The sequence below is a fragment of the Hyalella azteca genome, unplaced genomic scaffold (assembly GCF_000764305.2).
Source record: "Hyalella azteca isolate HAZT.00-mixed unplaced genomic scaffold, Hazt_2.0.2 contig5386, whole genome shotgun sequence".
Lineage (NCBI taxonomy): Eukaryota > Metazoa > Arthropoda > Malacostraca > Amphipoda > Hyalellidae > Hyalella > Hyalella azteca.
Window position 1 is genome coordinate 1202846 of NW_025935579.1, and position 21038 is coordinate 1223883.

At 39.4% G+C, this 21038-nt stretch overlaps 2 protein-coding genes across 2 annotated transcripts; one reads left to right on the plus strand and one right to left on the minus strand.

Annotated features, from left to right (window-relative positions):
• Nucleotides 1-146: 146 nt before the first annotated feature.
• LOC108668952 (mediator of RNA polymerase II transcription subunit 21) lies at nucleotides 147-4575 on the plus strand. Its single transcript, XM_018156224.2, has 5 exons — nucleotides 147-355; nucleotides 847-898; nucleotides 2088-2202; nucleotides 2493-2593; nucleotides 2785-4575. The coding sequence occupies exons 2-5, from the start codon at nucleotides 857-859 to the stop codon at nucleotides 2965-2967; spliced, it is 441 nt and encodes a 146-aa protein (XP_018011713.1). The 5' UTR covers nucleotides 147-355; nucleotides 847-856; the 3' UTR covers nucleotides 2968-4575.
• A 316-nt stretch (nucleotides 4576-4891) lies between these two features.
• On the minus strand, nucleotides 4892-20587 carry LOC108668951 (venom phosphodiesterase). Its single transcript, XM_018156221.2, has 14 exons — nucleotides 20133-20587; nucleotides 15783-16046; nucleotides 14551-14694; nucleotides 11315-11431; nucleotides 11055-11162; nucleotides 10559-10790; nucleotides 10096-10310; nucleotides 9662-9844; nucleotides 7975-8070; nucleotides 7565-7700; nucleotides 7053-7229; nucleotides 6432-6636; nucleotides 5885-6026; nucleotides 4892-5445 (listed from the first exon to the last, which is right to left on the minus strand). The coding sequence occupies exons 1-14, from the start codon at nucleotides 20160-20162 to the stop codon at nucleotides 5308-5310; spliced, it is 2187 nt and encodes a 728-aa protein (XP_018011710.1). The 5' UTR covers nucleotides 20163-20587; the 3' UTR covers nucleotides 4892-5307.
• Nucleotides 20588-21038: the final 451 nt, after the last annotated feature.

The window sequence follows — 21038 nt, forward strand, 5'->3', positions numbered from 1 at the left end:
GATTTTCCAGTCATATTTCAATAACTACCAATATTTAGGAATCTGCTGTTTGTTAGACCTACTATCTCGATGAAACTTTATTTTTAAACCGACATCGTCGAGTCTTCATACACGGAATCTTTATTCGTTGAAACCTAATCTGCTATTGTTTGTGTTCATTGCTGATTCGAGCTGGCTGGTGTCTGTACTGTCTGTACTCTGTAGTCTTGTGTAGTGACTGAAGTCAGCTGGCTCCTGAGTGTAGTCTTAAGCTCAGCAGAAGTTTTAGTCCTCAGTTTATGTCGTGTTAGCTCCGTAAAAAAAAACATTTATTTTATCCCATTTGTGAGTTTATTATTTGAAAGAGGCTGAATTGGTGAGTAAATTTCTAACAGGTACCGGTACGGAGTACGGTAAATCACTAAATGGTAATAGGCCTATTTGTAATAAAATTGTAACATCTTTGTTCAGGTCTGGTTAAATTAAATTATGCTATTTACTTGCAAGTTTGCAACCCACTATTTATTTGCGACAATGTGACCCATTACCTAGTGAAATGTAGTATTCCTACATTCAAATAAAATTGATCAGAACTTCAGAAGGTCTACAACATTAAACTTCCTGTGTGATTTCATTCCAAATAAAATGACAATAAATGAATTTGATAGGTAGGCTAGTTTAATGTTTATGGATCCCAATTATAAATAGGAATGAAAATATGGCTATTATTTCAGAGAGGTTCCATGAATCACAATCAGCCTACAGTGATTATGTAGTCTTTACATAATTTGAATCAAATTGAATGTATCAAGTGAAGTATTGACTACCTACCTATATTTTGACTAGAGTACATTTTGCTGATTTCAGAAACCAAAAGATGGCTGATCGATTGTCTCAACTGCAAGATGCTGTTAATCAGGTATGTGTATGTCTAAGGATGAGGAAGGAAAAACGTCCTCAGCAAAGCACAGCTCTGGCCGAAAGTTGAAGTTGTCTAAAAGTGACTGTTGGTACCTAAATCATATTGTGAGGGACAATAAAAAGACCATGGCTGTTATAATTACTGCAGTCCTAGATGGACACCTACAAGATACAGAACCTAGTTTCCATAAAGACTCTGCTGAGAGCTGCACAGATCAGGATAGTGGATACCATAGAATTAGTGCAACTAGAAAATCTCTGGTTTCAAGTACAAATGCTTCAAAGCATTTAGAGTGGTGGAAACCCCTCCAGAATTGATCCCTCAAGCAGTAGAAAAATGTGATTTTCTCTGACAAATCATCATTAACCTAATTTTCAACCTCTGACCAAGTTCATATTTGGAGACAGCCAAAAGAATCGTTTAAACTCAACTGCCTCCTCCTATCCGTACAACATGGCCGGGTATCTGTATTCTGTGATGATCTGGGGTGCTATTATGTGGACCTGTAGTGTGGACCAATGATTAGAATCAACAGGTGGGAGTGTGGGACTATTTAAGAATTTTGGAGGACCAAGTTCATCCTATGGTTCAAGCACTGTTTCTGGAAGGGAATGTCATCTTTCAAGATGATAATGCCCCAATTCATGCAGCTGGAATTGTTAAAAATTGGCATGAGGAACCTTCTAATGAAGTTGACTGTTGAGCATCTCATTTGATCTTCAAAATTACCAATTTACCAACCTTGATTCCTGAATATTATTGAGCATTTATAGTCCATTTTAGAGATACAAGTCTGAAGTCAATTCCTGGTGTCATTGTCTTTAAAAGAGCTGGAAAAGCAATTTAACTGAATAATGGGTTTAAATTCCTTTGTTAACAAATCACAATTTGTATAAATCAATACCTTGGTGAATTAAGGCTGTAATTGTTGCAAAAGGTAGACTTTCATCATACTCATATATATTTTGTGGATTTCTCAGGAATTTTCCTTATTTTGTCTAACTCCTGTATATTTATATATATTTTTCCTTTCAATATTTATTTGCAAAACTTCAGCAATATTTATTGATTTGATAATATTGCTTGACACAATGTAGACACTGGGTCAGATACATAGCCGTTATAAATTTTTTTATGAATTTTACTAACATGAATTGAAAATTACAGCTTTGGCTATTTTTTTCAGCAAGCAGAAAATCTATGTAATGCTATCGGCATCCTATTCCAAAATGCTCAACCGGCTCCATTCCCTAATTTTGATAAGAACAGCAAAACACCATCTCAGAATGAAGGAGGTTATGGTAAGATTATTGTTAGAAATTCTTAAACATTCCCTAGGTAGAGTTTTTGCTTTGTACTTTCATTTGATTTTATATATATTGAAAATGTATATATGATGGATCATAGGTGAGCATTCTTATGTGTAAAAGCTCATCAGGTGGCAGTAGACTAATCAATCTTGAGTGCTAAATTAATGATTTTAAGGACTTGCATTAAACTTGTTTGCTAACTTTGTAATTTAAGGTGCTACCTATATTCACATCTATATGTATAAGATTTCTAAGTATTATTGCTCAGAATCTTCTTGCAGATCACAAAAAAATGTTTGCCACTCTCATCGCTCGAAATGCTAAAGATATTGATGTGCTCATTGATTCCCTGCCTTCTGAGGAGTCATGTGCTGAACTGCAGGTCTGTAATAAAACTTATTCTTTATCTGTATATGTACATCTTCGACTCATTACCCATCCATACCTAGTGACTTTTTGTTAGGGATGATTGCCCATGAATGGCAATGCTTGTATTAGAAAATTCTTAGCTATACATTAATTTGGAATGATAGCATTGAATGTTTGTATATTTTCATAGAATTGTTTTTGCAGACAAACAGCATGCGCCAGCTGGAGGTAGCTGGCGAGGAAGCAGCTAACAGACTCATAAGGGATGTGGAACGTGGAGAAGCACTACTTGGGGAGATAAGTCGAGCTCTTGCAGACATTGCCAATGCCAACCTCAGCATTAACAGGGTGACTGATGCTGCACAGGCGCAGCATATCACCATTTAGCCCTTGCAATGTTTTTCATGTGCTATGTTAGTACGAGTTATTTTATCATCAGTATTTAAAGTTACTTGACCTAAGGTTGTATGTATGGCAGATTATTTTGCTGTAGCTTTGTATTGTTATTTGTTTAAATATTACTGAGACAGTTTTTTTCTCTTGATAGTTCTTACAGTTTTCGTCTTGTGTACATTTTGTAGAATTGCTTAATGTACATCATTTTACTATACAAACGTGTTTCATTTGATAATTTGCTAGACTTAAGTTATGTAATCCTGCTATGTGTGCAAAATTCGTTGGTTCTGTCATTTCTCCTGCTGAATGTTCATTCAGTGATCTATTTTACCATTTCGTCTTTGGAGATCAGATTTATCTCATATTTGTGGGGTGTTTCATTGTTGCAGGTTATGAATAAAGCTTTTCTATAACCTGCAACTTACATCTTCAGTATATCAAGGTTTTCTAGTCTGGAAAAGTTTCTGACTCATAATGATTGGGGTAGTATCTCTCTAACACGAATGTGTTAATATTAGCTAAGTGTTCTTCAACTATGCAGTCTAGTGAGTCTACTCACCAACTCATATTTATGTGTGCCATAAGTAGAACATTGTACACCCCATCTATCCTCAGTTCATCCAACAAGTTTTGAACTCTAGACAGAATCGTTTCATATTGTTTTTCCCAGATGAGATATCTTATGCATCATTAGTTTCAAAGCAAAATATCTATGGATTCAATTCCTGTTTTCCACAAAAAAAATTGTAATCGATATCCATTGCTAATTCATTGTCCATTCAACCACTGATAAAATTTTTGGTAAAAGAATAGTTCATTTGCTCTGTCCCGTGTTCTCTGGATCACTCTTACAACAGCAACAATTACTTGGTTGAGCAAGAGTTGTAATTTTATTGTACTAAAGTGTTGTATCGTACAAAAAAAATCTATGATCCAGCCCACCGTCATGCTGACAAGATTGTTTGACCTAAAAACCTTTGTCTGCCTCTCCAATTATATTCTCTAAGAAAGAGATTACTTTTGAACTAGAATTTTAATATGTGCTCTGTCAATAATCCCTTGATAATTTTTCACAGCGCTGTACACAGATATGACAGTTGTATAACTAACTTATGCGTAACATCATAATTTTAACTAGCGGTTGAATAATTTCACGTCAATTTTAATCCTACCTATATGAAAAGATGTCAAGTAAGTGAGAATTAGCTAATTATTGAGGAGTACTGTAATTTTTCAGTAGAACTACAGACTTTTTGGAAATCCCGATATTTGTAACGTTCAATTTATGTTCTCTAATGCTCTCAGAAAATAAAATATTACACCAAAAACTTTGCATCTAATTCAGTAGGGCAAGTTGAGTACCTATCTCAAAATTTGATTTAAAATGCGTTCGGTGCAGATGCTTCTCATAAAAATACCTTTAGATTAGATAGAAACGCTTAGTTTCAATGAATTTTTTTTGGACACCTCACGCACTGTAAAATAAATTTTGTACATCGTTTCACTTGTCACGTAACGTGATGTATCAAGAATAATAACGCAAAGAAAGCTGTAACGATAAGCTTTGTTTTTCCAAAATAAACGTACTTTATTATTCAACTCTGATTTGATAACTCTCAACTATGGTCGTATTTTTTCAAGAAGAAGCAAATCCAAGTAACAGAATCATTAACCAAAATGCTCAACCTGCAATATCGCCTGATGAAAAAACCAGCTAAACGCAATCACCAGCAAAAATCTCTAGCTATAATCATTTACTACTCAAATGACGTCAAAAACGTTCTTGTTTCTAAATTATTGTGAGGATTTCCAAAATAGTAGCCCTCGTCAATTAGAAATTCTACCTGGGACCTTGAATGCCTCATTTTTAATTATTCAACTAATGTATAAATGTGGAAGGAGAGATGAAATGAAATATTATGGTTTCGTATATTTGAGCATTAAAGTTCGGTACATAGTTGCATTGGATAGCGTGTGTCCGGGAAGATGTATATATACACTCAGCACTATGTTCAGTGTCGCTATACCTTGAACCGATTAAACAATATCTTCCTTGGTTGAATGGAAATCAGTGAATTAATCGAATCGTTGACTTCAAGCACGAAGCACTTGAAACGTGTACAATAAAAAAGGCATTCTATTGAAATTTCTTATACTCGTCAATTCAGGTAGCTAGCTGATGATAATTGGTCAAACATTTAACCATTAGTTTAGACCTTTTTGCCAGATTTCATAATCTCAGATTATTTCTGTCCTCATTTTTGGGTGAAGAATCTCAAGAAAAATAACTTATAACCGTTGGTAAATCCTGTGTTGGCGTTTCGGAAAGCTCTACCAGAGCGACTGGTGGACCACCGTCTCGAGACGAACTCTGTCGTCGAATGACAGATCAGGGTAGAAGGCCAAACCGGTGATGATTCTGACATCCCTGACGGTACTGCTAAACTCCAAAGCATATTCGCTGCTTTCCTGCACAACGTATTGCAGTTCGTTATTCGTAATCAACGATAACAAATCTTTATTAGTATTATCTGGGCACAAAATCTAGGTTTGATGGGACAATCTCGAGTCAGTATTCCATAAATTTGTTCCGGTGAACCAAGTACATCGTTCACAAACTTAATTTTTTTTAATACTTTTGACAGAAGAATTTGGTTTGCATACACCAAATCGTACAAGTATTTTGATTTTCGTTATGATTTTTAAAACTTACTTTATTAAACAGGAAGTAAAATTAGGCGTCATCTCTCAATTCATAGATGTCTAAATTATTTATTAGGTGTTATGACTTAGCAGGCTTCACATCGGCACAAATGAAAGAAAGGAATTGATTATTCCGGTAATCGATTGATTTTATTTTGATAGTATATGCAGTGACTGAATTTGATACTTCTAAATGAATTCCTACCAAGCAGTTCTCGACGGGCTGTACAGTTGGGTAAAGGAAGGCTCGTGACTCGAGGTTTTGTGGTTCACAGGCGGTGATGTTGCCGCCAATGGAACATCGTGTTACGATAGCGAACAGGACTGTGGGCAGCTGAGGGAAGGTTCTGTAGAAGAAATACCGAATTTGAAAATTGTTTCTTTTTACGCATGTATTTCGCTACTGAAGAATCTGTGTTGTTATTGAGGTTGGCAAAAGAACGATTGGACAATTTACTCCTGAAAATTTTCTCAAAAAAATCTCGACTACGTCGTTATGTCATGGACCTATTAACATGCGTTTTTAGCGCATTTTCTCATTTATGGAAAAAATGCACTATTGTGCTCGCCATGTCTGTCTGTCTGTCTGTCCGTCCGTCTGTCTTTGACCTCAAGTTTTCGTCGACGAGAAAATGCGCTCTCTGTCACTCACTGCAGTGAGTACTGAGTTATATTTTTTTGTAATTAACCAGTAAATACACGCCCGAATTAGCAAAATCGCCTTGTCTTGAGAATAGATCACTGGAACTTACTCGGTGCTGTTGAAGACGTCAGCGTGGGAGTCGGCGTTGCGGTCAAACACCGGGCCCACTATAACGTTCAGGCTGCCGCTGCCCAACCAACGCGCGATGAGATGGGACATGAGGTCCTGCCAATGCCGCTGCTGCTGCTCCGTTGACGGCACTGCGTTACTCACCATGTACGGGATTTTGCTCTGGGAACTGTCCGACGAAAAACCTAGTGCGACAGGATATTACTTCATGAAATCAATCATATTAATGAAAAATCAATTATAATAATGCAAAATCAATCATATTAATGAAAAATCAATCATATTACCTGGAAAAATCAATTTTATTGCCTGGAGAAATAAATCGTATTGTCTGGAAAAATCGGATCTGAGTCCTGCAGCACTCTTCCGTGGGCGTGTGATAGTATTCTTCATTACTTGAGTTATTAAGTATCAAGATTAAATAATCAATAATTAGCTATGAGAACAACATAATCTTGCCGGCAGTATGGTGCGGTTTTTGATTATGAATGAAAAGTATTTAAATATCAGCTGATATAAGATATATACGGATGACTTCACTTCAAGACATAACGTACGCAAAATTTATCGCTTTTATTTTGTAATTTTTTCGTTAACTCACCTGGGAAGAAGAGTGGCGCCATAGTAACGTTGGTTAGGCTGTCATAGTCAGCGCAGGTGACGCTCTGGTCAGCGTTGAGTCTGACGTCACTTGTCCAGTTGAAGGCGGGGGTGCCGGTCGGGGCCCCGAACAAGGAGAAGCTCGACCACACCGGCATCTTGAGTGATGACGAATATGCTGGAAGCCGTTCAATTTATTAGTAACTAAATAAGTTGATTTTCGTTAAATTTACCTCAGAATTTTGCAATAGGTCGGCCCAATGTATTGACTAGAAATAGTTTTTACTCGTTCAATTTAGCTTTCTGGTTGTAAGAAATGAACAGAGATTCTTGTGCACTTTTTAATATTGGATATCGAACCAAATGTATGTATCCATTTGCTTTTTAACTAAACTTTGGAGTTTGTCCGTAAACACATGATGGTGTTTACCGCCTCGATACATGTATTTAAATTGAATTTATTTTATGAAGTTTTATGAATTGACTATGGAAACAATAATGAATGCAACTGACCAGTAATGAAGTCAGGCTGATGGAGCAGCGTCAGCCCATCTGTCTGGTTGAGGACTCGAGGCAGCCCCCAGGGCGCGTGCTTAGACTCGAGTCGAGCTTGCTCTTCCGATGTCATGTTCAGGAGTGACAACCAATCCTGCGCGCGTTACTACTTTCATAAAACTGATCTCTGTTTTCGCCAATTCTGATATTAATTACAAATGAAATTTGCATATAATTATCCTTTTAATCACTCATTTTTTACTCACATATTACTCGGCATGAAAGAAAAAAACAATCATCGCGTTTAAGTTAACTTAAAATGTTATTCACACTCAGCAAGGACGCGCCATTTAAGAAATATTGAGGTTTGCAAAACCATATTTGTGACGCATTTTATGCACAAAATTAGTAACACGAAGTGTACATGCCTCGTAAGCTGTTAGATCTCCAGGACAGCCAGACACTCCAAACCTGTCGGGCAATTCCGTCTCGCTCGGGAACGAGGCGGCTGGCGGCTGTTCGACCTGCGAGAGGAGCAGTATTGACATGATAATAATTTCAATGCTGGTTTAATAATTTCAGGGCACACTCTTTGGGCGGCTCATTTTTTATAATCATTTGGCGAGAATTGAACGGCGCTGTCCAAAATGCGATTTGGTCGTTGAGATTTGAGAAAAAAATGAGATTTGGACGTTTCGCTGCTTTCAAATCAACTTCTCATGCCAGAAATCGGATATTGTATTGACCAACTTGGCTCAAGCTGTGTGTGAAAACATACTCAAATGTTGATTGTGTATATACTACTTTGCTAGGCATTGATGGAGAAAAAATTTTTAACCATACAGTCCGGATTATGGTTAGAATAATAATATGCTTTTAAAATTTATTTTTAAAAGGCAACACTTATAAAGAGGCCAGTGTCTCCGATTTTGCACTTGTGCAAGGAATTTCTTATTTTATTTTCAGATAATAAAAAAATATTATTATATTTTTCTTTAGTATTAAAATTTTTTTATTATTTGTTCTGTCAATTGATTCAAGCATTTTCTCCGAATTTACGCAAGTGTGCGAAATTTTAGATCGATTGGGCAGGTAGAAGTGTTTTAGATAGCGATGTGATATAAGATTTTTAGCAGACACAAACAAACAACAAGCAGTGAAGTTAAAGAGAAGTGTTGTAAAAATTAGCATCGTACAACTATTAGTATACTATAGACCCACAGCGCGTGGCAACTGCTTCCGTTAGTTAGTTCATTTCACACTGAAAATACATTTCAGATTAAAAATGTAAATCACTTTCGTCTTGACATTTAACCATAGCACATGTGGTGCCATCAAATCTGCTGAAATTGGCTCATATAAATTGAATAAATTCGCATAATCGCTCAATTCTGCTGAAACCTTTAATATCAACGAAGCAAAGCAACCATCGCGAGTTTCAAAAACATGTAAACAACGGAACAGGTTTGTGTGAACGAGTAAACTAACAGCGGGTGAATTGGTCGATTACAATGAGACAATGGAATGGGATGCTATTTCATGGAGTGCATTGCGTCAACCAAGTCAATGTTTAGGACTGCGTTCAAGGACGTTCACATGGAATTAAAATATTTCAACACATTGACTACGAAGTGGTACATTTGCGTACTACGAAATGTATTTCTCCAGGACGTAGTGGTACATAATTCAGGTTGCCTAAAATTGGCCAAATCCGAGAACAAAAAAGGCCGTTAACTCTAAATATACTAATTTATTTGTAGGTTCCACTATAAAAATTCCATTCATTTTATTTTTGCAGTATTTAAAATTTAATTAGGAAGTACCCCTATCATAAATTTTAGCCGGCCGACGCAATTGAGAAAAACTTAATCACGGAAAATTGATCGGAAAATGACCGTCTGGCAACTCTGTTTAAAAACAGTACAAAAATGAAATAATAGTACAAGATGAAGCAATCGTAGTCAATGTGTTAATTGTATTTTAAAGTTCGTAGGGGCTACTTCCCTTACTCGATTTTGCAACACGATCTACTCTATTTTGGAAGGCATATTTTATAGCGAAATTTGATCGTTCACCCAACCTTCCCTGCTGTGAGGGCTTCAAACGTGTGCGCACCTCTGGGAGCGGAATAATTGGGCCAGGTGTGTTAAGCATGGCGTTGAGTGCACCCAGGGTGCCGTTGTTCTCGGCTGGAAGCACGCCTGTCAGGTGACACATCAGGTTGTACAGCTGGATGTTCTGGAACGGTGCCAGCTCCAGGCCAGACTTGAAAGCTGGTCCACGAGCCACAAACAGAGCCTATAGGAGTGAGGGGGTTAGCCTGGACAGCAATAATGGCGGTAGGCATGATCGGAATATATGCATCGGAATTGGAATTCAATATAGTAATTCGAAGCTTCTCTGGCTTCGTTGTGTGCTAAACTAACGAAGTTTGAAGCAGATATAATCAATATGTAAGCGTATGAGTGTTTTTACTTCTTGTAATGGTATTCTTCAGAAGTTTGCACGCTGGAAGTATAAACTGTTTATTGATTGCTACTTTAACTCACATTCATGGCAGGGAAATAATTATCGTAGCCGTGGTTGCCGTTGTTGTAGTAGCTGGAAGACACGGAACCGTAACGCCCGTCGTCCAAGTCCAGAACGATGTCTTCGATCCGGCGGTTGTTGCTAAAATGGAAGCGTTTCGGCAAACCGGATTTTTCATAGGTCCGCATGTCTGTACGCTGGCAGGCAAGTTTTCTCATCATGTCGTACTTAACTTCTGCTCAAATAAATTAATAAATTTGTGAATTGCTGATCTGTTGATTGAAAAATATCAACCGCTTTGAAATGAATCTGTCACTAGCCACGAGCAAAAAGTTGGAACAATTGAATTTTTGCCATTAAGAGAAATATTCGTCAATTACATAATAGAGACATCACTCTGATATTGTAAAAGCTTATGTTCCTTCGTTAAGATTGAATATGACTAATTAGGACGCATTGTACTGAAGGTTTGGGACATTGTACCATCACTATCGTTCTTGGGGTCAAGCCTGGTGAAGGCCCCGGTGTAGGTATAGGCCGTGTCGTCCAAATCACTTATGTAGTCCGACAGTTTGATAACCCAGCCTAGACCTCCACCGGCCATGCCGTGGTCTGCCACAATGATCAGATTTACGCAGTTCAGAAGCTCGGCATTTTCTAGCCCGGTCACCAGCTGTCCGATGAGACCATCCATGCGAACAAGCTGGTCATTTATCTGCAGGAATTTACAAATTTGAAATTCGAATTGTCTTCAGCTTACAAGACTTCCAAGAACATTTCAATAAATTTGTTCACATACTTCATTGTAAAGGTATAAATGTAGCACTCAGTACCTGGGTGATCGACGAATGACTTCTATAATTTTTCTCTAAAGTCTATTTCGTAGCGGCAAAAATGTGAAAATGTAGATAATTGTATAATAATATAAAAATGTTATGATAAAAAGTGCAAGCTCAAGAAGCTCAGAGGATGAACTTACGCCCTGTGAATCAGGTCCCTCAGCGTGGCCGGTGTGGTCGGGCTCGTCGAAGTAGAGTGTGATCCAAGCGGGCCGCTCGTCTGCTGGCAACGTCACCCAGTCCAGGACCTGCACGCTTGCAAATCTCAAGCACTACTCCAATCTGATACGTGTTAAGGTAACTGATACAAAACACTCGAATGAAACTTTAGAATTAATTTTTAATTTTAGTGATACGTGCAATCTATTTTTTTTTTGCTTGGATACCAAATCTCTCGTACCTGCTGTACTCGATCTTCGTAGGGCACGGATGAGTTGTAGGGATACCAGTACGTTGGATACTGCCCTCCGATGGGCACATCTGAACCGGGCCAGAAGAAAGTGGCACTTTTCTTGCCCTAAAATGAATATATCGATACTATTATTATCATTAATATGGAGCCAGCTGCAATATAATGATTGCAATTGAATCGACGTATCATATTAGTTACGAGAAAAACGCAATAAAATTTTACCAGTGGGAACACACTTGAAACGTCTAAGAATTCTTTAAACGAACAGAAACAAATGGATCAACAAATCATATTAACATAACATAACATAGTGATCTCAGCGTTGAAGTGTAGGCCTAATGTGGCCTGTCGCCGATTCTTTTCCTTTTCGTGCCTTGTTCACAGAAGATCAAAAATCATGTCATTTGACCGGATCTTTTCATGATTGACGATAGTTTGAAGTAGCTACTAGACTTCCACCGGGTTCGATATGGTGCTAGGCATTTCAAATCTGAACATATATTTTTCCATAGCTTTATCTAGTCTGTTCTTGAACGCGTTCATACTTGGAGCGCCAACGATGTCATCGGGGAGGCTGTTCCACATGTCGGTGATTCGAAGCGAGAAGAAATGTTGTCGCGTGGAGAAGTTGCAGCGCAGTTTTTTTAGTTTATAGCCGTGGCCTCTGGTGTTGGTTCTTGTTTCAAATTCTAGTAATCCTTCGGGGGACCTTGTATAAACCATTGATTAACCTAAATTTCGATCCTCCGTAGTGGTTGAACTTTGATCTCTTGAACTCGGTATTTTTATATACTACTTTCACTGTATGATTTTAAAGCCTATGGTACTTTTACCAATTACTTGAATGAACTTTGATCTCAACGTAACTCCTCTCGGTAGAGTTTTTAGTTAAACTAGTATACTGTCAGGTTTAGCACGAGGGTATTAGGACGTGAAAAGTTCTCTCGCTGGCAGCCACGACTTGACAAGGAGAATTGACACAAAGGGTTATCTCAACCCTTAAATACTTAGAAAATCCTATCCTGATATAGAGCTGGGCACGGTGAAAATGACGAGTTCATAGGCACGGAAACGCTAATAATTCAATCTTCACAGTTGTACATCACCCGAGATTTGAGGAAGGAGTGCCGCGGTTTGTCCCTGGACCGTCTCACGGGCTCGTCCTGTTGTCGTTAATTTCTCATGGATCTTGGAGCGAGGGTAATATTATAACAATATATTATTATTATAATATATTGTAATATTATAATGTACTATTATAATAATATTATAATAATAATGATAATATTAACACTAACCAAAAACTTTTCCGTAATTCAGTTCTTGCTGTGGCAGCAAGTTGCCATAAAGGCTGGTCCACACGCTCAGTTTGGGTGGATAGCTAGAGGTCAGCATAGCCTAAGTCCACAGTGCTATTTATATACCTTCCCGAGCGTAACGCAGCCGGGCATCTTCACGGCTTTTGACACAAAGCGCCCACCACAACAGCGCAGTTCAGTCACAGGCCGGAGCGCATACAGGCCGGAGCCCAAGTGGCCGGAGCGCAGCAGGCCCTACCGCAACAGCTACTCCCAACGTAACGTAACATAACCTGCGCCGCCTGTTGCGGTAGGGCCTGTTGCTCTCAGGCCAGTTGGGCTCCGGCTCTGTGAAGCAGTGGCTGTGTTGTGCAAAGCGGATTTACTGTTAGCCGGAGTTAACCACAGCTCATTAATCTGAGGCTATGTGTACATATTGCATGCTGATGTTTGGCGTTGGGCCCAGGGCCTGTTTACGTGTCCATTGCCCCCGATCTCTGCCGCGTCTTCGTCGTGGGGGTACCCTGGCCTGCGCGTCGGCCGGATGCCCGACTTACTCGCGGGCCGGGCCAAACGGCAGAGGCCCCCCCGCCCGGATCGCTACCGGACGGAGGCTCCATCATCTTTTCCTCTAAGGGCAGGGGAACCTCGGCCTCCCCTTCCCCCTACCCACACCTTTGGCCGCCTTTCTCTCCGGGGACGCCCTATGCCCTTCTCTCCTCTCACCTTTTCTTCCTATTAGCAAAACTGAGCAAACTACTCAGATAAGTCGGCACCGTGTGGACGCTCTAAAAATTGCAACGATTTCATTCCGACTTAAAACTGCGCAGACAAATTGTTGTGAAAACTGAGCGCGTGGACCGGCCTTTAGAGAAACACTATTCGCAACTTGTGCACATTTTGGTCGTCAGCTCCAGCACAGCCATGTGACGACACACTACATGCTAGGCGGCACGACATTATCTGTAGCTAAGAAATTGGAATCGAACTTTGCTCATGCTAAAATTAGGATACTAGCCTTTCGACTTTCGAGGAAAATATAAAAAATTACTCTCCACAAATACATTAATCCCTCACCTATTGCGGTTGTTACGTTGCCTGATCCCGGCTGCGATTGGTGAAATCCGCCAGGAAAAAATATTTGACTGGTGGTATTTTTTCGAGTATTTGTGTTGCGAATTCATTGTTTTCATTGTTATAAGTGCTATGAATTAAATTGTAAGTTTTTTAATATTTTTGTTTTTATACCATTGTAGGTATATTTTATTGAAAAACGTGCCGATCGACTTCTTCAGAAGTCAGCGGATCAGCGAATGATTTTTCTAACGAATATTTATTATGCATACCCGCGACAAAATGAAGCAGCGGTAGCTGAAGCTCGATATAGCAAGGGATTACTGTAGTGTGTTGGTTGTCACTCTTGAACGAAGTAGGAGAAATTTTTCTAGTGATATTTTTTATGTAAATTTTCTGGTAGTCTCATAGACCTCTTTTCAAAGCATGAGATTCTCTAAGGAGCACAACTCACAATGCGCCTGAGGTCATACGTCTGTTGATTGTGCGTATGCTATTTCTCGATCGCACAGCTAATTCAGATTGACTTGTTAATTAATTCATTCACATTCACAACTTATGCACATTCACAACTTATGCATATTCACAACCTATGTTCATTCACAACCTATATGCAAATACACATTTTCATTAAAAACTTACTCAACTAATGCACAAGAAATTAAGTACTAAGCATGAATCTCCTACGACAGACCGAGAAAAAAAAACTTCATCAGCGAAGCGCCACGGCTTGTTGCGCTCAAGTCGCCTGTGGCTACGATGCGTTCCAGATTGGTTCACCATTCCTGCGTTCTCGTTACCTGTCGCGTCAAGGTGCTCCAGAAGGGCTCACCGCCCTGGCATTCTCGTTACCTGTCGCGTCAAGGTGTTCCAGATGGGCTCGCCGCCCCACCAACGGCCCTTCTGGCTCTCGGAGGACCCCAGCGCGAACGTTGCTCCGAACTCGGGGTCGTAAAACTTGTTTGCGATTATGCCATGTGACTCCGGGTACAAGCCCTGCATAAATATGAAGTAAAAAGTTTATAAACAATATTAAAAAATTAAAATCTTAAGTACTACGTCGTTCATTCAAGATTGGTTTTTAATGGGGCATACGTGGCATGCAGATTTAATGGTTACGCTTCTTCCAGCCCATAAGTTAGGGATTTTCATATCTTGAACTAATTTTAATGACTTCCTGCAGAAAACACAATCTGAAAGGTCTAGAAAAACCAAAAAAAAAATTCTTTGTAAAATCAACACAGAAAGAGGCCGAAGAGATCAATCGTATGGCAATAATGTACCCCGGCTGTGTAGTCCAAGCTCCTCTGAGATTTCTTGCTATCCATCGCAGACTTGTCTTATATAGTTCAGTTATCTAAATCGTACAGTGTGAAAGTTGAATTTTACCACTTTCACTGCATGCGGCTTACGGTTGGCTGTACGTTTATATTAGCACAATTTTCATTTCCCGTTACTGTTCGCTCAAGAGAACATTTCTTACTATCAGCAAGACGTCGCGCGCATATTTCTCATTTTTCGGTACGTTCCCGAATACTTGTACAAGCTTGTTGCCCTAATTCAGTAAGAGTAACTATATAAATATCTGCATCGAATTGGCTCCGGGAAAAATTGGGGAATTGAACCTGAAACACTTATGACCCTAAGTATCAATACATACAATATGCTTATTCTAAACCTGATTTTTCAACAATCGTTATGTGATTGTTGAAAAATGTTATCATTTTACTGTAAGATGTAGGCTTAGAGTATTATCATCCCACTGTAACAGGTAGGGCTTGTGGTGATATCATCTCACTGTAACAGGTACAGGTAGGGCTTATTGTGATAACATCTCACTGTAACAGGTTGGGCTTATGGTGATATCATCTCACTGTAACAGGTAGGGCTTATGGTGATAACATCTCACTGTAACAGGTAGGGCTTATGGTGATATCATCTCACTGTAACAGGTAGGACTTATGGTGATATCATCTCACTGTAACAGGTAGGGCTTATGGTGATATCATCTCACTGTAACAGGTAGGGCTTATGGTGATATCATCTCACCGTAACAGGTAGGGCTTATGGTGATGTCATCTCACTGTAACGATGGTGTAGTGGTTGGGGAAGGTGACGGTGGGGTATGAGGGGTTCATGTAGGGGGCGAAGACCCCCTCTTGGGCCAGCCTACTGATGACGGGGGTGAGGCCACGTTCTCTGTAGCTCGCTCGGAACCCGTCCAGGGAGACGAGGATCACGGGGGGCTGCGTGACGTAGTCTGCAGGACACGACCTCAGCTCCTGTTCTGACTTGGTCGTCGTCACGACGATGGTTGTGATCAGCAGCACGCAACAACCCACCCCTAGCTGTAGTACAGGAGAAGTGAATTATATTCAAAAGTAAATGTATGGAAATTAATTGTAGTATATAAAGATAAGGAGTAAATTTTTGGAGTGCATACCACTGTTTTGGATATTGCGGCCTCGTGAAAGGAAGTATACGACCTCCAAAACTCGTGCATTCTGGGACTCGTGCTATGGGAAATTGCCCCAATTGGCAGAGCTCTCATGCTTATCAAAGATAACATAAGGCATTGACCAAATAACTAAGTTACCTTAAACGATCACTAACGAACCTTATTATTTGTTGATCACTATAGCAGAGACGAAAGCACTGTAGAGTCTGTAGTAGATTATTATACGAGACTACTAATTCGGAAATAATATTTTAAGTCTTTGTTGAGTCGTATTTTATGCAGTAATGGGTTCTTAGAGTCAATCATTGAATTTGCGAATGCCAGCCCCAGTATTGTCAGTATTGTTGGTCAAAGAGGCCAACAATAGCATTGGAACCCATAGCAGCATGCGCCGGCAGTCGGACTCGGAACGGAACACGGAAGTCAGTTCGTTTCAGGGTTGCAAAGGGTTAGCAGTTAGCACGAATTAGATTAACCCATAGTGCATCCAAGAGGGAAGCGAGATAATTTGATACGCTTTTACTTAGTTAATTGCTTCTGATAATAATCAGGCATACTGTCAATTCTGAGTTTTGGATGCCGTATTGACATTCGCAATTTTTACAGGCAATAGCTTGATTGCTCACTGGTGAACTTGAATGAATTGAGTCAACTTTCCCATGATCATAATTTTTTATAAAGCGAGGCTACAGTTCCAATTCAGAAGCAATTTATTTGTTATAGCATGACTAGCATAACACTACTTCCTCATATCATATTAAAGTGATGTCGGCGCTGAAGAATAGGCTTCATGTGTCCTGTCGCCGATTCTTGTACTTTCCGTGACTTGTTCACAGGAGATCTAAAAACAGGTCATTTGACGGGATCTTTTAAACAGATGATAGTTAGAAATAGCTACTAGACTTTTAATAGGTTCACTATGGGGCTAGGCATTTCAAATCTGAAAAAATATTTTTCCATAGCTTTATATTGTTTGGTCTTGAACGCGTTCACACTCGGAGCGTCAACGCTGTCATCAGGCAGGCTGTTCCTGTTCCACATGTCGGTCACTCGAAGCGAGAAGTGTTGTCGCGTGGAGAAGTTGCAACGCAGTTCTTCTAGTTTATAGCCGTGGCCCCTGGTGTTGATTCTTGTTTCAAATTCTAGTAATCCTGGGACCGTGTATAAACCATGAGTTTACTTGTATACTTCAATAAGGTCGCCACGCAGAAGTCGATAAGAGGCTTGGAAGCTTCATAATCTTTAATCTTTCTTCGTAAGACTTGCCCTTCAAGCCTGGAATTATCCTTGTTGCACGTCGTTGCACACTCTATAAATTGCTGTCCTTTTCAAGTTTCGGCGACCAAGCGACAAACAACTGCTTCTTCGCTTCTCATCTATAGAAACTCATAAGAGCGTCTGATCAGCCCAAGAAGTTTGTTGGATTTATTACCTTGCGTTTCAATATTCCCAGAAGGTTTCAGGTCCATGTCGATATAACCTCCCAAATCCTTTTCCTCGCTAGACTTTTCAATCATTGCTCTCTCGTTGCAACCATGTCATCTCATACTGTAATCTAGCTGTTCATTGTTCTTCCCGAGGTGAAGTACTTTACACTTGTCAGCATTAAAACGCAGCTGTCACCTATCAGCCCAGTTAACTAAACTATCAATATCGTCTTGCAATTGCACTTTATTGGACGCATTCTCAACTATATTATAAACTTCTGTATATTCGGCATACATTAGAGCACACGCTTTTCTGGCACTACTTCTGGCAGATCGTTTATAAAAGCAAGGAATGAAACAGGCCATGAACAATCATTGTGACACGCCACTGCGCGCGGTTGCCCAGTCTGATACGGTTCCGTGAAGGCTGGCACGTAGTTGACTACGTACTAGAAAATCTCTGATCCAATGGAGTATTTTTCACTTTATTCCCAAATACTTCACTTTGCGCAACAGCTGCTCGTGCGGAACATTGTCAAATGCCTTGGCAAAATTGAGGAACACTGCAACCACTGGCTCCCAGTCGTTCAGCAGGCGAGTCCAATCGTTCAACATAGACTAGAGTGGTGCAGGATCTACCGACAATAAAGCTATGTTGACAGCCTGATAAATGATTAACAGTTAACAGTCAAGTGATCGATAATCCAATATCTCACAACAGATTCCATTGCACTCTTGTGAGACTAAGAGGGCGATAGTTACCGGAGCAACTCTTATCACATTTTATGAACAATGGTGTCGCTTCACTTAAGATTCTTATCTAATCGGCCGGCAAAGTTCCTTAGTTCAAGGTTTTTTGAAATAAAACTGTCAAATTGCTGGCCAGGATGGTTGCTAATTCTTTGACCAATCTAGGGTGGAAGCTGTCTGGTCCACATGACTTGTTTAGGATTCAGACCGACCAGGCGCTTGAGAACCTCTTCTTTGTGCGTTTCAAAACCTGCCAACTTCGAGCCGACTGGGCGCTCCTCAATAGCTGAAATAATGTTCAAGTCCTCATCAGTGAACGCGCTGCTAGAGTACTGATTAAGAACGATAGCCTTGTCCTCATTAGAGGATATCTTTCGTTGATCTCCTTTCAGATCATAAGTATCGTCGTTTATCTTACACTTAGAACTAGCATACAGAAAGAAGGCTTTCGGGTTCCTTTTTTGCATATTCGGTAATATTTTTTCCAACGTTTTACACAACGGTGCGACAAATTTTTTTTAGCTAGATTTCACGTTTTTGCTTACAGGTTATTATCAAAATAGTAGGGAGCTCGTAAATAACGCTTGTACTTTTCATTATTGGTTTTCAGCTTAACTATAATTGTACTGTTCGTCCACTGAGACCATTTCACTCCACCGAGCTTAATCTTACGTACACAGGCATCAAATGCAGACCTAACCATGTATTTGATAAATGACCATGAATCAGCTACATTTACTGTACTCCGAAATATTCGCCGCATGTATACTGTCCGAAATATTCGCCGCACTCATTGCATTACGGAGTCGACACGGACACCTTGAGACAATATATAGTCGCCTTTCGCAAAGTTCAAACGTTCACGCTTCCAGTTTAATGTTGACTTGAACAATCAGATTCCTGCCTTTAAAACTGTTTCCATCGAATTTTAAAGTTAAGCTTATATAAATGCGAAAGATGTTTAAAATTTTCAATAATTTACTAAAAAAAACGTATGGTGAGCGATTGCTCCGATTCGCCCTCATATTGTAATCGGGCTTAACTTATGCATTTTTTTCTCTAAACTTAAATAATCAAATTATTAGTTGAGGTTTCTGCTATAATTCGTCCCATTTCAGCGCAGCTCATTTCATTGACTTAGCATTTTTCAGGCCAATGCCAAGTACACTCATTTTTTTCGTTTAACTTAATTAACACGTTGACATTTTCTCAGCTGGAGACATTCCTATTTAGTGTAGACGCCGCGGCCAGAATAGCAAGGAAGAATGTGTCATAATCCCTTCTCTTGCTCCGTAGAAGCTTTGCGGGCCTTTACTTCGCCCGTCCAATTACAGGTTCCAGTGGATTTCGTCACTGAATCGGAATAAATTAATGCTTCTTAATCTGTTCAAAAATTTTACACTACACGCACCGATACTAGTTTAAGTAAACGCTGGCTGAATCTGAACAAATTTACAATTTAGCTGATTATATTATTAGACATGCTTATGATGTATTGGTCCGTCACCTAGTTGAAGAACGATTTCTTGTAGTGATCCCGCACTTGGAATGATTTTCAGCAGTTGAGAACCGGCGGAACTTTTTTTTCTGACTTTCATATTTTAAATCGTAGAAAGTATTTATCAAGAATTATGTTTTTTTTTGCTTAGCCAGTTTCGCAATAAAACCATATATAACATATAATTGCGGATAAAAACTCATCATTGTTAGAATCAAATTAGTGCAAAATTTAAGACATATAACGAAAAATAATCAAATAATAGCATGTACCTCACAACACAAAATTAATCAAGACTCACCACGGCTATCATCACGTTCCTGGTCTGCATTGTTCTGGTTAGTTGCTGCACCAAGTGGAGGACGAAACTGAAGACAGTATCTCACCTCATGGCATTATATAGTGCTGCTGTAGTGTTTGCTGAACGAGATTATTTATCAGTCTGAGATATCAGTCTCAAAACAACTATCTACACAGTTCGTTATCAGTCAAATACTTTATATTGGCGTAATTCCCATGCGCACTTGAAGATATTCGTTCGAGCTGCACGATGTCGACCATCATGGAAGGTTCTCAGGCCACGAAATATAACTACTCGACAAATAAAGGTTCATATTGAATCGTAATTTGCGATAAAAAAAAACTCTTGGGTCTAATCGTTATCTGCTGATGGCAAATCTCGTTCTAACCTGAGCATTTTAATATCCATTGCAAAGTCCAAAATTAACTGGAAAAAGTTGCCTTTATTTATGCGTCAAGGAATAATGTCAAGTCTAAAATTAAGTTCCGAGTTCGACAAATACGGTGCAGAACATGACAAACATTAACTCAAAATACTGAGCTACTGTGCGCCAGTCGCATTCATTCTTCACTACACACGAAAAATTTCATAACAAACAAGCCTGTGGTTTTCAGGAGCGATGATCACAGACGTCCGCATTATGTGCAGGTGTCAGAGATGAGGACCGGCCGTTGTGATGCTGGTTAACTATGCCATGTCATGGCCTACGTGAAAAATATTTACGCGACTTCTATAAAACATTGAAGGTGTCTTTATTCAGCTCAAGAAAAATAATTCGGTTAAATAGGATATTGTGTGCCAGTTTGCAAGATGAGAAAACGTGGGCTTCTACTTGGCAAAAAATCATATTTGAAGGAAGTTTGTTGATTGTATGCCCACTTCTGTTCGCAAACATCATGTGCAAAA

Excerpts from the sequence above, each read along its gene's own strand:
- LOC108668951 (XM_018156221.2), bottom strand. The coding sequence starts at position 20,162 with ATGCAGACCAGGAACGTGATGATAGCCGTG. Across the intron at positions 11,432-14,550 it reads GGAACACCTTGACGCGACAG|GGCAAGAAAAGTGCCACTTT; the intron begins GTAACGAGAATG and ends TATTCATTTTAG. Across the intron at positions 8,071-9,661 it reads CAATTATTCCGCTCCCAGAG|GTCGAACAGCCGCCAGCCGC; the intron begins GTGCGCACACGT and ends CTCCTCTCGCAG.
- LOC108668952 (XM_018156224.2), top strand. The coding sequence starts at position 857 with ATGGCTGATCGATTGTCTCAACTGCAAGATGCTGTTAATCAG. Across the intron at positions 899-2,087 it reads TGCAAGATGCTGTTAATCAG|CAAGCAGAAAATCTATGTAA; the intron begins GTATGTGTATGT and ends TATTTTTTTCAG. Across the intron at positions 2,594-2,784 it reads AGTCATGTGCTGAACTGCAG|ACAAACAGCATGCGCCAGCT; the intron begins GTCTGTAATAAA and ends TTGTTTTTGCAG.